Source organism: Hemicordylus capensis, chromosome 4 (genome assembly GCF_027244095.1).
Source record: "Hemicordylus capensis ecotype Gifberg chromosome 4, rHemCap1.1.pri, whole genome shotgun sequence".
Classification (NCBI taxonomy): domain Eukaryota; kingdom Metazoa; phylum Chordata; class Lepidosauria; order Squamata; family Cordylidae; genus Hemicordylus; species Hemicordylus capensis.
The window spans coordinates 167,410,954-167,424,862 of NC_069660.1; the positions used below are offsets into that span (position 1 = coordinate 167,410,954).

Below are 13,909 nucleotides of genomic sequence, written 5' to 3' on the forward strand. Positions count from 1 at the left end.
GTGTAACTTTGAAACTCCATCCTGCATAATCAATACACCATGTTAGTTTTGATTCAGTTCAGTCACTGTGCCCTGCTGATAATTCATATATATCTCCCCCCGCAATAGAGGAAACTCCAGGTCAGAACGATGTGGACAAAACTGGAAAACTATACAGCTAACCTTATCCTTTTTATCCCTGACACGTATGTGATTATGGGAGGTGATTTCAACACCAGGTTGGGTACTGACAACCACACCCTATACACACAACAGCAGGCCTTTTGATTCAGCCAGGCTCCCTCTTGTCCACCTTTCAAATGACAGGAAGTTTAATTTCACAGGACTCTGTTTGTACCAGACAACCACGAGGTTTAACCTTTTCATCCTAAATGGTTCACTTGGGAACGAACATCTGGGCGAGTTTACCTACCTGTCCAGCTCCAGAATGAGCGTTATCAACTATTTTACTGTCTTGGGGAACCTGCTCCCCCTGGTGGGGAGATGTGAGGTTATTCCCAAATTCAACAGTGATCATCTCCCAATCTCGCTCCATTTAAAGCCCTTCATACATCAATCCCACACTGTTACCATCCCCCTACACTGACTGTTACCATCCCCCCATATCTCCTTCTGGAAGGGCACACTAAATGGACTCTTCAGCTTGATCAAGTAACCAAGCTACTTGCCTCAGAACACTTCAGCACATCCAACTATCCCTGGCAGTAGATAAACCCTCTGGCACTCTCCTGGTGTCTTACAACACTCTAGTCCAGGAACTCCAGCAACACTTAGCCTGTCAAGAGCTGCGCCACACCTCCAAGCCTGCGTTAATGCCAAAAAAGTCTCACCACTACCTACTAAGCCTACAAATCTAGTTTTGGATTGATGGCTGCACAGAATCTCTTACAGCAGAAAATACAGTACAAACTTCTGCTGGCACTTAAGAAAAGAGATGCCATGAAAAATAACTGGGTGCATCTCATCCTGGCTGTAAGATCCAAGGACTCAGTTATATTCTGGCGACTCACAACACACTCCCTTAACAATGGTCTGATTCACCTGGACTGCCACAACTCCCCAGGGATTTGGAAGAAACTGTTTCACAAGCTCTACGAGGATCCCACCACAAAATGTGGTAGCTCTGCACCTGCCACTGAGGATATGTCTGCATGGGCCCCAGTGTCAACCTCTGAGATGAAGAGCCTTGTTGCCTAGTTAAGATTGGGGAAAACTCTAAGGAAGGACCTTATTCCACCGAAGGCTATTAAAAATAACCTGGACTGGTAGGCCCCTATTCTGGCCTTGCTCTTCGACATACATGGCTGAATCCCCAAGGAATGGGGCTCATTGTTTCCATATTCAATAGTGATCATTGTCCCCATATTCAAAAAGGGCAGGAAAGACAACCCTGCCAACTATAGACCTATCAGTTTGCACAACACAGTAATATGCGAGACACCTATACAGGAAACTCAGGGACTGGCTGGAGCAGGAAAACCTCCTGGCAGAGGAATAAGCTGACTTCAGGGAAGGCCACTCCACCACCGACCAGTGCTTAGTTATCCAGCACCACATAGGGAAATACTCCTCCTGCAATGCAATCTCCCTTTATGCTGACTTTATAGATCTTAAAGCAGCATTTGAGTCCATCTCGTGTGTAAAGCTGTGGAAAAAGCTAGAAGCTGCCTCCATTGACAGCCTGTTGTACAGGTGTCCCTCGCCAATTGCGAGGGTTCTGTTCCTGGAAAACCTTGCAGTTGGTGAATTTGTGGTAGAAAAGCAATAGGAAAGCATTGAGAACAGGGGGTTAAGGGAATTGTGGTCATGGAAGGGCCGAAAAACAAGGTAAAAATCAGAAATAATCGCCTCCTGGCACCCGAATATCACTCCTGACAACCAGAAATGACTCCCTGACCCCCAGAAATGACCCCTGAACCCCACAATCACCCAGAACCCTCAAAAACTGCCCCAATCCCCTGACCCTTGTAAATAACCTCCTGACCCCAGAAATTACCCAAAAGATCCCCGAGAACGGGGGGAAAAATTGCCAGACCACAGATACTCAGGTATTGAGTAGCGGGGATACTCAGGATACTCAGGGTGGCAAGACAGGTGACAATTTCCCAGTTGTGGATACTCAAATCCACAATTGGAAAACCTGTGGTTGGAGAGGGAAGGCTGTACTTACTGGCAGTAAGTTGCTGCATGCCCTACATGCTGACATGTCACTGAAGGTAAGGTGCAATCCCCAAGGCCACCTCTCAAGAGCAGTCACAACCCAGAAGGGTGTCACGCAAGGATGCATTCTGGTCCCACTTCTGTTCAACTTCTACATTAGCACCATGGTGAGCTAGCTCAACAACCCAGACTTTCATCATCAAAAACACTGTCAACCTGTTGTCCACATATGATGTAGCAATCCTCTCAAGGTCCATTGGCCTTAAAAGAGTGCTGAGAGCCCTAACTGCAAAGAAGATCTCTTCGCAATTAACTATCACAAAACTAAAATCATGGTCTTCACCAAAAGGCCCAAAATTCTTGTTTGGTGGCTAGATGGCCACACAATTGAGCAGGTTCCACACTTCAAATATCTGGGGGTAGTATTTCACTCTGGTGGCTCTGGGAAAGCACACAGGGAACATGTGGCTCAAAATGCTCAGAGGAGCTCTTTGGCCATTCTCAAATTTCTGCGGACGAGAGGAGGCCATTATATCCCTGTAGCCCTCGAACTGTTCGGAGACAAGCCGCTAGTTCAGCTTTTCTGCGGTGCCCAGCTGGGTCCGTACTCCAAATTCGCACCACTAGAACTTGTCCAATCTAAATTCCTGTGGGCAGCTCTCCAGGTACCAAGATGTGTCTCTAATGTCACCCTGCGTCTGGAGACAGGCTTGATCAAAGTGGAGGTCAGGGTGTGGGTGGTCATCCTCAGTTACTGGCTCAGACTATCCTTCTGCCCCGTTGGTCTTGCCCTCCTAACCCTAAGTGGATTAGGGGTTCCCACCCCAATCCAAATGGAAATGGTCAGTTGCGTGAAAAATAGTGTCCTTGGGCTTCTCCCCCCACCCATCCTATTTAACATGGGCTATGACCAGGCCAAAGCCTCCATCAAACAGCATATAATGGACACTGAAAGCCAAACAAATCTAAGTAGGGCCCCGAACTTTCCCATCAGTGAAGGTCTTAGTCATCCTGCCTCCCCAGTGGCATATCTTACTCAATTGGAAGTCCCTAAGCACAGGAGGGTGTTCACCCTGGCATGCTGCCACACCCTCCCCTCAGCGGGCTTGAAGGCCACTACGGAAAGATTCCATTTGTAGAGTGACTATTCCCCTGTGACTCCGGGCAGATTAAAACAACCCAAGCACATACTCCTCCACTGCTTGTATTCTCCCTCATTCATTTCTCCCTCATCCTTCCTTCACTACAGAATGCATGGGGTTTACTCAAAACCACAATACTAGAAGCCCAGTTAGATTGTATACCCAAAAGAAGGAAAGGTACCACTAAGTCAAGGAGGATGCCAGCATGGCTAACAGGTAAAGTAAAGGAAGCCATAAAAGGGAAGAAGACTTCCTTCTGAAATTGGAAGGCTTGTACAAATTAAGGGAACAGAAAGGAACACAAACTCTGGCAAAAGAAATGCAAGGTGACAATAAGGGAGGCAAAAAGAGAGTTTGAGGAACATTTAGCTAAAACCATCAAGGGGGATAACAAAAACTTCTTTAAATAAATCAGAAGCAGGAAACCTGCCAGGGAGGCGGTTGGACCATTAGACAATGAGGGAGTAAAAGGGATTATTAAGGAGGATATGGAGGTTGCAGAGAAGCTAAATGAGTTCTTTGTGTCTGTTTTTATGGCTGAGGATACTGAGCATATACATATCCTGAGCCAGGCTTTTCGGGGATGGAGGCTAAAGAACTGAATAAGATAGAAGTGACAAGAGATGATGTTATAAACTGTCTGGAAAAATGGGAAACTAGCAAATTGCCAGGGCCGGATGGCGTCCATCCAAGAGTACTCAAAGAACTCAAATATGAAATTGATGACCTCCTTGATAAAATATGTAACAAATCCCTGCAATTGAGCTCTGTAGCGGAGGACTGGAAAGTAGCAAATGTAATCCCGATTTTCAGAAAGGGATGCAGGGGCGATCCGGGAAATTACAGGCCGGTTAGCTTAACATCCATTCCAGGAAAATTGATGGAAAGCATCCTCAAGGATAAAATTGTAAAGCATATAGAAGAAGCGGCCTTGCTGGGGTAGAACTAGCATGGCTTCTGCAAAAGGAAATATTGTCGCACAAACCTTTTGGAGTTCTTTGAGAGTGTCAACAAGTGTGTGGATCAATGTGATCCAGTTGACATAGTATATCTGGACTTCCAGAAAACTTTTGACAAAATTCCTCATCAAAGACTCCTAAGGAAACTTAGCAGTCATGAGATAAGGGGACACGTACATGTGTGAATTGCTAACTGGTTGAAGGACAGATAAATGGAGCGTTCTCACAATGGAGGGAAGTAAGAAGTGGGGTCCCCCAGAGATCTATACTGGGACCGCTACTTTTTAATTTATTCATAAATGATAAAGAAGCAGGGGTAAGCAGCGACATGGCAAGATTTGCAGATGATACCGAACTCTTTCGGGTAGTGAAATCCAAAATGGATTGTGAGGAGCTCCAAAACGATCTCTTCAAACTGGGGGAGTGGGCGACAAAATGGCAAATGCGGTTTAATGGCAAGTGTAACAACTTGCCAAGTTGCAACAGGCAAGTGTAAAGTGATGCACATTGGGAAGAAAACCCCCAACTTCAAGTATATGTTAATGGGATCTGAGCTGATTCCATGCTAGGGATCATTAGGAAGGGGATTGCAAAGAAAATGGCTAATATTCTAATGCCCTTATACAACACTATGGTGCGGCCACACCTGGAGTACTGCATACAATTCTGGTCACCATTGTTTTGGCCATTATCTATCACCACATCTAAAACAAGACATTGTAGAACTGGAAAAGGTGCAGAAGAGGGCAATAAAGATGATCAGGGGCCTAGAGCACCTTTCTTATGAGGTAAGGCTACAACACCTGGGGCTATTCAGTTTAGAAAATAGACGACTGTGGGGAGACATGATAGGTCTATAAAATCATGCATGGTGTGGAGAAAGTGGATAGAGAGAAATTCCTCTCCCTCTCACATAACACGAGAACCAGGGGTCATCCCATATAACTGATTGCCAGGAAATTTAGGACCAACGAACAGAAGTAAATTTTCACACAACGCAAAATCAACTTGTGGAATTCTCTGCCACAAGATGTGGTGACAGCCAACAACCTGGAATGTTTTAAGAGGGGTTTGGATAACTTCACGGAGGAGAGGTCTATCAACGGCACTAGTCTGAGGGCTATAGGCCACCTCCAGTCTCAAAGGCAGGATGCCTCTGAGTACCAATTGCAGGGGAGTAACTGCAAAAGAGAGGGCATGCCTTCAACTCTGGCCTGTAGGCTTCCAGTGGCATCTGGTGTGCCACTGTGTGAAACAGGATGCTGGACTAGATGGGCCTTGGGCCTGATCCAGCAGGGCTGTTTTTATGTTCTTGTGTTTGTGAACTGTTGCCTTAGCTCTAACTGGGGTAACTGGCTACTGAAGCTACCACCCTTCTTGCTCAGCGTTCCCTTCTGTCCCTTAAGTGATTTTGCCACTTGATTTTTTCTTGAATGTTATCAAAATGTGTGTCATTACTGTATCCAATATCATCGAGTTCCACATATTTCCAAGGCTCAGTGCCTCTAGAATGCAGTGCAGTTTATCCAACAACACCTGGATGTTGTGAGAATTAAGAGTATTGATGGTGTCATGTTTGTACCTAACAAATATGTAATTCAAGCATATTTACTTAAGGATCTGAGTCAGTACGTAACTAGCTGACATACACAACTGTCTCCTCCTACTCAGAGGGATAATAAATGATTCATCAACTTTGATTGTGGACCTGTTGAATTTATGCCTGAATATTAAGGTGTAGATGGTATTTTAAGGAAGCGTTGTGCTTTACACATCAAGTACTCGTACTATTTGTCAACATGCTATTCATTTCCTAAATCCTAGAAGGAGTATAAATTTCTACAATGCAGTTATCTGGAACAGCATCTCCTCATTCAGATAGGATTTTTCATGGCCTCTCTCCAGATCCTCAACTGAACAATTCAGTGCCTAAAAAATAATTCAATTCACCTTGAAGATTACTGAATCAGCACTAAACTGGAATTAAGAAGAACATTAAATTGATATTTATTCATATAATTTAAGAACCCATACAATTTATTTTGTTACTCACATTGTTTTTTAATTTCAGCTGTTCGACTGTATCATTTAATTCTGCAGCTTCCTTCTTTAATGCAGAGACTTGTGTGGATGATTCCTGCAGTCTGAAACAAAAGGAGTCTGTGTGTTTCAGCCTCTGTTTACATAAACAGGTTACTCACCTGTAACTGATAATCTTGTAGTGATCCATTGTATTAATAAGGAATGGGTTTTGTGCCTGCGCAGGGACCTCATGGGTAGATTGACTAGCTCCTCCTGATGCCCTCTCTGCTCTGCACATGCTCTGCGCTTCTGTTGAAATCAGCAGTTGGGTGTGTCATTTTCTCAGTTTCTTGCAGACTCCCCTTTTTGACGATCATACACTGGGTGGTTTTTTGGGGTTTTTTTTTGTTTTTTTTTTTAAATAACAGCTACTGTTGTGGGGTGGTTTGGGAGGGTCTTATAAATACAATGGATCACTACCAGATCATCAGTTACAGGTGAGCAACCTGTTTATCTGGATCATGAGACACTGTATTCATAATGAATGGGTGATTAGCCAGCTTCCCAGCCTGGTGGTGGGCACAGTAGCTCCAGAAGCCTATGGCAACAGCCGGTTTGAAACACTTCTCCCAAACTCACCTGCTCAGCAGACCTTGGGTCAATAGCATAGTGTCTAATGAAAGGCTGCTGAGAAGACCATGTCACAGCTGCACAGATATCAGCCATACAGATCTCTGACAGATGAGCCAAAGAAGATGCATAAGCTCTCATTGAGTGTGCTCGTATGGTGCGTGGCAGATCTACGCTTTGCTGTTGATATGCCTGCACTATTAACTCTACTAACCAATGTGCGAGACGTTGACGCGATATCAGCTGACCCTTAGCTTTGCCTTTAAAGGCTACAAACTTTTTTTGTTTTTCTAATGTCCTTAGTCTTTTATAGGTAATACAGCAAAGTACGACAGACATCCAATGAATGCAGCGTGTTTTCCAAAGGTGACTGAGGACCCTGGAAAGAGGTAGGTAGGTGTTCTGGCCCTTAGGGCATTGACCAAAACTCTTGTTTCGTTGTTACAGCCTGTATTGCTGTCTAAAATCTTTTCGCTCATGCTGTTTAAAAGGAGCATGCTGTCTCCCATATAGTCGATTTCGGGATGTCGCAGTAGAAGCTGAGGCTGTGGCCATGAACGTGTTTGCTGTGTATTTTGATTTTTTTCAGTGTCCCCATTGTAGAGTCTGTGCTTTCACTAAACAAACCCTTTCTGTCATAGGCCAAGTTCCCACACCATCACACATGTCCTGTTGAAGGTTTGTGAATCTTATCCATGCATGACATTGCAAAGTCACTGCCGTAGCCATGGCACAAGACTCAGTTTCCGCTAAATGTTTAAAGGTGCTGAACTGTTGCCTAGTGACAGATGTGGTTTTCTCATATACCGGTCTTGAAATTCTTCAGTTATCAACAAAGTTGAGTCCTGTAGCAAAACATCCCAAAAATAATGGTTGTACCTGGCTAAGCAGGAAGCATAGTTAGCTATTCTAATAGCCAAACTAGAGGTGGAATAGATCTTCCTACCCATAACATCCATTTTTCATCCTTCTTTATCAGAAGGTGTAGTGTGGTGTCAACAAGATCCTGATACAGGCATGCAATCTATATCTAGATGATGCACTGGATGATGCAGAAGGTACATGTTGTCTTCTTCCTGTATCCTTTATAAACTCTCTAGCCGCTTTGATGTTGGTGTGGAGGACTGCAGCACTTCCCAAGCAGACTGCACTGCTTTTGTTATTTTAGGAAGCATTGGAAGTGCAACAGGGTGAGATGTTTTAGCAGGCATCATCATGTTATAAACTAGGTCCTTTAAATCAGCCTCTGGTTGTTTAATATCCTCTGCCATCTCCCTAATTTGGGCATGATATACCTTCAGCTCCTCTGAAGGGGAAGTTGAAGTATTTGGAGGAACATCCAAGGGTGGATCCGGTTCTGAGGGGTGGCTAGTGATGTCCAAACCATTGCTTGTGGAATCGGACGAATAGCCACCCCCCCATCACCTCCTGCCTGCAATGGAGGGGCTACTGGTGGTACTATCTTATTTTTCTTTCCCTTTGGCACCCTAGGGCGAACAGGGGACTGTTGAGGTGGCAAAACAGGAACTTCCAGTTTCTCTTGGCCTGGGAACAGGAGTACTTGGATGTGGTGCAAGAGGTTGCACAAGCTGCCACGGGTAATCTGGCGCATCAGTCTGTGTTTGTCAAGCAGTCGACACTGTAGCAGCCGCACTACCAGTAGTATGTTGAGGTACCTGCCTCTCAGGAAAAGAGGTCGTTGTAAATTTCGTTGTGCTTTCCACAACTGATATTCCGCATAATAATCTGGCAAAGTAATAGTAGGAGTATGGTGAAATCCACAAGTATGTTAATTTCCCTGAGGGGCTGTTGGCCAGGCACCCCCTGATACCAGAGTCCCTGTGAACTCGCATACTCAACAGGCGACTTCAAAGAGAATGATGGTGCAGTAGCCACTGTTGCCGAACCAGCTGGTTGTGAAAATAAATGAAAATATCTTGGCACTACAGGATCCTGAGTATACAGAAGTGACATCATATGCACAGGCAATATATAGTGGTGACATGGATGGTGTTTTTGGGATTGTCACTAGAATTTCCTCGACACTCTGCTCGATGTCAAGGCCACTGCTTTTTAAAGCCTTGAAATGTTGACCCCGAAGGGGTACTATTTGTAGACTCTAGCATAGCCAGCAAAGTGTTAGTGGTGCCTGGATCCAAAGCAGCTTCTTCATCCTGCTCCACTGTAAAGTCTATATAATCCCCTCTTGTTGAGTTGGTATCAGTGTCGAAGGGGATCGCACAGGCACCTGCACTGGGGACAACTGAAGTATTCTTCTCAGAGGTACTGCTGCAAAAGTTGAATGTGGCAATGCTGTCGATGTTGTGGTCAGTATCAAATGTGCCGTCGACATCGATGCCGATGTTGAGACCTGTAGCTGTGCACTCTGTTCCACTGGTATCAACATCAACATCATGGCCATTCTTGGTGGTGATGCTCACATCAACGCAGAAGGCTGTCCTCTCAACGTCGATAGTCCCACTGTTGATGTCGTAGGCGTGCTATAGTTCTGCAATGTGGTTGGTGAAGGAGTGCTTTCCTTCAACTTGCTACAATGTTTCTTTTGTGGCAGAGAATCCTTCTCCTTATCCAAGTGTCTCCTTCTCTTATCCTCATGCCAATTATCTAGCTTTTGGACTTCCTTTGACCGCTTGAATTCCGGCTCCGATCTTTCTACAGTGGTTTTAGACTGTTTATTTGCAGATCCCTGCACGCTTGATACCAAGTTTGGTAACACTCCCGCTGCCAAGATGGATGTTGTAATCAGTGAGGAGTGATAACTTGGCATCGGTGTCGGTGGACGGAGTGCCTCATCATATAATGCTGCATGCAAATGTAGCACCCAATTCTTTAAAGTTTTTTTAGGAAAGGATCAGCATATTTTGCATGCTGCTGTATTGTGCTGCTCCCCTAAGCACAGGAGACATGATTCATGGTGGTCTGTGGACAGTAATTTAGCCCAACAATTCACACAGAGCTTGAATGTTTTTGTAGGTTTGCCAGGTTAAGGCAAGCCCTGAGGCTACAACTTCGCGGCTCCACACACAATAAAATCCAAAATACTGTATCCAGTCTGTTAAGCATAAGAGTGGCTAAAAACAGTCCAAGTCCAAAAGAGTAATCAATCCAATCTCATTTCTTTTTCTGACAAATCTAGATCAGTGTTTCTCAACGTTTTTGGAGTTATGAACCAGTACATCCTTTCTGCGCAGTTTCCAGGACCAGCACTTAGTAAAGGGGTCAATCCCCTCTCGCTCCCACCCCCAGGCACCCCCCCCAAATAATTTCAAGCCATGGGGGCACCGCCGCTGGGAGGTCTCCAGAGCTCATTTCTAGGCAGGCAGCCCTCGCTGCTGGGATAACACTAATTTAGCTTCCTCAAAATGAACGTTATCCCAGCAGCAAGGGCTGCCTGCCTAGAAATGAGCTCCGGAGAGCTCCCAGCAGCAGTGGCCCCCACCAGCTCGAAATTGTTTGATGTGGGGATTAATTCCTCATGGACCAGCATGGACCCCTGCTAACTTGGCAAAGAGGCACCTTTTAATGTGGTGATTCTCTTTATTGAGCAGGGGGAGAGTAACTGGCTCTATCCAGCCCCAGCACAGTACTTCCAGTGACTGTTGCTGGTGTCTATCTTGTGTGTTTTTTTAGATTGTGAGCCCTTTGGGGACAGGGTTCCATCTTATTTATTTATTTATTATTCCTCTGTGTAAACCGCCCTGAGCCATTTCTGGAAGGGCGGTATAGAAATCAAATGAATGAATGAATGAATGAATGAATGGACCGGCACTCAACTCCTCATGGACTGGCACCGGTCCACAGACCAGTGGTTGAGAAACACTGATCTAGATGAACTGAGGAGCCAGCAATGAGACGTTGATGCTTTGGCAGTCAAATAGAAACTGAGAAAATGGTGCCCCCAACTGCTGATTTCAACAGAAGCACAGAGCATGTGCAGGGCAGAGTGGGCGTCACAAAGAGCTAGTCAATCTACTTGTGAGGTCCCTGCACAGGTGCAGGACCCATTCCTTATGAATGCAACAGATCATGATGCAGATCTTAGATACTTTCATCTGCTAGTTTCACTGCACCCAGTTTTGGTACATGCTTATGCAATTAACCATGTTTTGCAGAACTAAACTCAGTAGCGCCAAAAGTCACGAGAAGCTCTTTATAGAAAGCATTATCAGCCAGGGGGTTTCAGGTCCAATGCAGTTTGACTGGCAGCACTTCCAATTGAACATCCAAAAGGTGTAGAATACTAGCTACATTTTTAGAAAATTGCCCAAATGCATTTCAAGCTTGTTATTCTATTTCAAGTAGAATAACATCTCGAGTAGAATAGCATTGTTTTAATTATAAAACAAAAACACATACAGTTCATATAAAGATGAAGTAATTACTCCCATTATCAGAATGGGATATGGCAGCCAACATGCAGATTAATTAATTCATATGTAGTGAATGTGCAGCATGTGCTCTGGGGAGGGGTAACCTCTATAGCTGACTGTGATTCCCAAAGATCTGTTCCTAAGGGCCACATAGACCTATTTCAGCTGTCACAATCAGCTACAGAGGAAATGAAAGATTTATGAGAACTGCCCCTCCCTTGGAGTGTGTGAGCATCATCACTGCATGTGTATTTTGTTAGTCTGGATGTCAGCCACTACATTCAGTAATATATTCAGTACACTATAAAACCAACATTTATATTTCCTAGTAGAAGTTTAAAAACTTACGAATGGATAAGTATGGACCTGCAACAAAATGTTAAGTTATATTCCTGGAGTGAATATGGCAAATTTGTAGTAGTCACATGGTCACATATGACTACTACAAATGACTACAAATATTTATATACTGCAGTGGTTCCCAACCAGGTTTCCTCCAGATGTTGAACTACAATCCCCAGCACCTGCAGCCTCAATAAATTGCCCCAGTGGATAAATAAACTGTGGCTGGGGATGCTGGGAGTTGTAGTTCAACAACACCGGGAAGAACCCTGGTTGGGAACCACTGATATACTGCTTATTGACAAAAGTTCTCCAAGCAGTTTACACAGAAAAATAAATGTTTTCCTGTACCAGAAAGGCTCACAATCTAAAAATAAAATAAAATACAAGACAGACACTAACAGCCACAGGTGGTATGCTGTGCCATGACAAAACAAAGGTTAGTAAGAAGGACACGAATCCCTCCTCTAACTTCGGTCACACTTGATGTAGAAATTTTATTTTTTCTGTTTTCTGCGTTTTTCTGAGTGGGACGGGGGACACACTGGTGCCCACCTCCTTTTCATCTAGCCCTACAGCTGCAGAAGTTAATGTTAAACTCCCGACCCCTGCTAACTTGGCAAAGAGGCACCTTTTAACATGGTGATTCTCTTTATTTAGCAGGAGGAAAGTAACTGGCCCTATCCCACTACAGCGACTGTTGCTGGTCTCTCTTATGTTTCTTTTTAGATTGTGAGCCCTTTGGGGACAGGGATCCATCTTATTTATTTATTATTTCTCTGTGTAAACTGCTCTGAGCCATTTTTGGAAGGGTGGTATAGATATAAATAAAATAAAATAAAATAAAAATAAAAAGCAGGGCTCTTTTGTATTGTGTAAATGATGCAAAATGGACAAAGGAACTTTTCTTCTGTTAAATCTTACTGTGGTTATCTGAACCTCTAGAGTTCCCATAAAGCTGGGGAGTTGTGAAAATTCCCCTGAAACTTGTCCACCAGCACTTGGGAAGGCAATACTTCATAACACTTCAGAAACAGAACAGGGTTGCCTGACTAAGGATTGACCATAGAGCTTCAGCATCTTCTCCTGGGATATTAACAGTCAGTTTTCTCCCTCAGAAGCAGAAGGGCTGATAAATTTTAGGCTGATAAATTTCCCACTCTTTTTGTTGAGGGGAGTTTTAGCCACCAGTGGTTTTTCCCCCTTAATTTTTGTGTGAAACGGATACTATCTGTAGGTCACCCTGAGTCTGCTAGTACTTCCCACTTGGTTGCAAGCACTCAGGTCTCTGTCCTAACATTTCCAACATTTCTAACTCTTTCAGAAATAGATTTTTAAAAATATTGTACACACATATGTGATGGTAATGGGAGCAATGAATGACCCCATCTTTATGTGTACTTTAATAGTAGTACTACTATTGTATTTTTGCATCAAGAACCTGCGGGTTCTACAGTTTTTTACAAACAGAAAAGGAGAGAGTGGGAACTTGAAAGGATACAGGCTTTTGAGGAGCAACTCCCCATCAGCCACACTTCACTGTCACTCCTTGCCCCCCGCACTGCTTAGTATTCAACACACTGCAGTGCTAAGGAGTTCCATTGCCTCCCTCCTCATTTGAATGACGAGAGAGGTAACCAAACTTCCAAGCATCATGTTACCATGCCCCCCGGAATTCTGGGTTTCATGCAGATTTTAAGCATCTCACCCAGATTGCTTAGCCCACCTTTCATTCATACAAACAAAAAAACCCAAGCTCTAGCCCTTGTAGATGTGGAGTTATGGAACAAAATGTGCAGCTATTCTGCTCAACTGCTGGACTTGGATTAAGAGAGGTAGCACAGGAGGCTAGCTGGGAGGATTTCATTTTCACAAGTACAGTAATCCCCAGAGGAGAGCTGCCTTTGTTTTTTTTTTTTAATCAGCAGGGGATCTCTATCTGGCAGTTGAGAGGATAGTTTGCTTTTGATGTAAGTCACAGTCTGCCTACCAGGATGTGTATTGTAATGTTTAAGGGCTTTCTTAGCTTTATGTTCAATGCACACCTACTTAGAAGTAAGCACTCTTGGTTTCAATCAGATCTTCTCTCAAATAAGTGTGTACAGAATTGCAGCCTTAATTAAAAAGCTGTGCTTTTGTTGTTGTTCTATTGCTGCTGTTAATATCTCAAGGAAAATGGTCAGGTAAATATATCTTCTCCAACTATTGTTCGTAGATATCCAGAGCAAATACAAGTCAAATGGGCTTCCTCCATGTATGGGGC

The 13,909-nt window shown here is 44.1% G+C and overlaps 1 protein-coding gene across 9 annotated transcripts in view; it reads right to left on the reverse strand.

Annotated features, from left to right (window-relative positions):
* RRBP1 (ribosome binding protein 1) overlaps nucleotides 1-13,909 on the reverse strand; it is a 191,877-nt gene that overhangs the window by 54,784 nt on the left and 123,184 nt on the right. For all 9 annotated transcript variants that reach the window (XM_053246948.1, XM_053246950.1, XM_053246947.1 and 6 more), the window contains one exon: nucleotides 6,315-6,405. In XM_053246948.1, coding sequence (XP_053102923.1) covers nucleotides 6,315-6,405 — 91 coding nt within the window. The remainder of the gene's footprint in view (nucleotides 1-6,314; nucleotides 6,406-13,909) is intronic.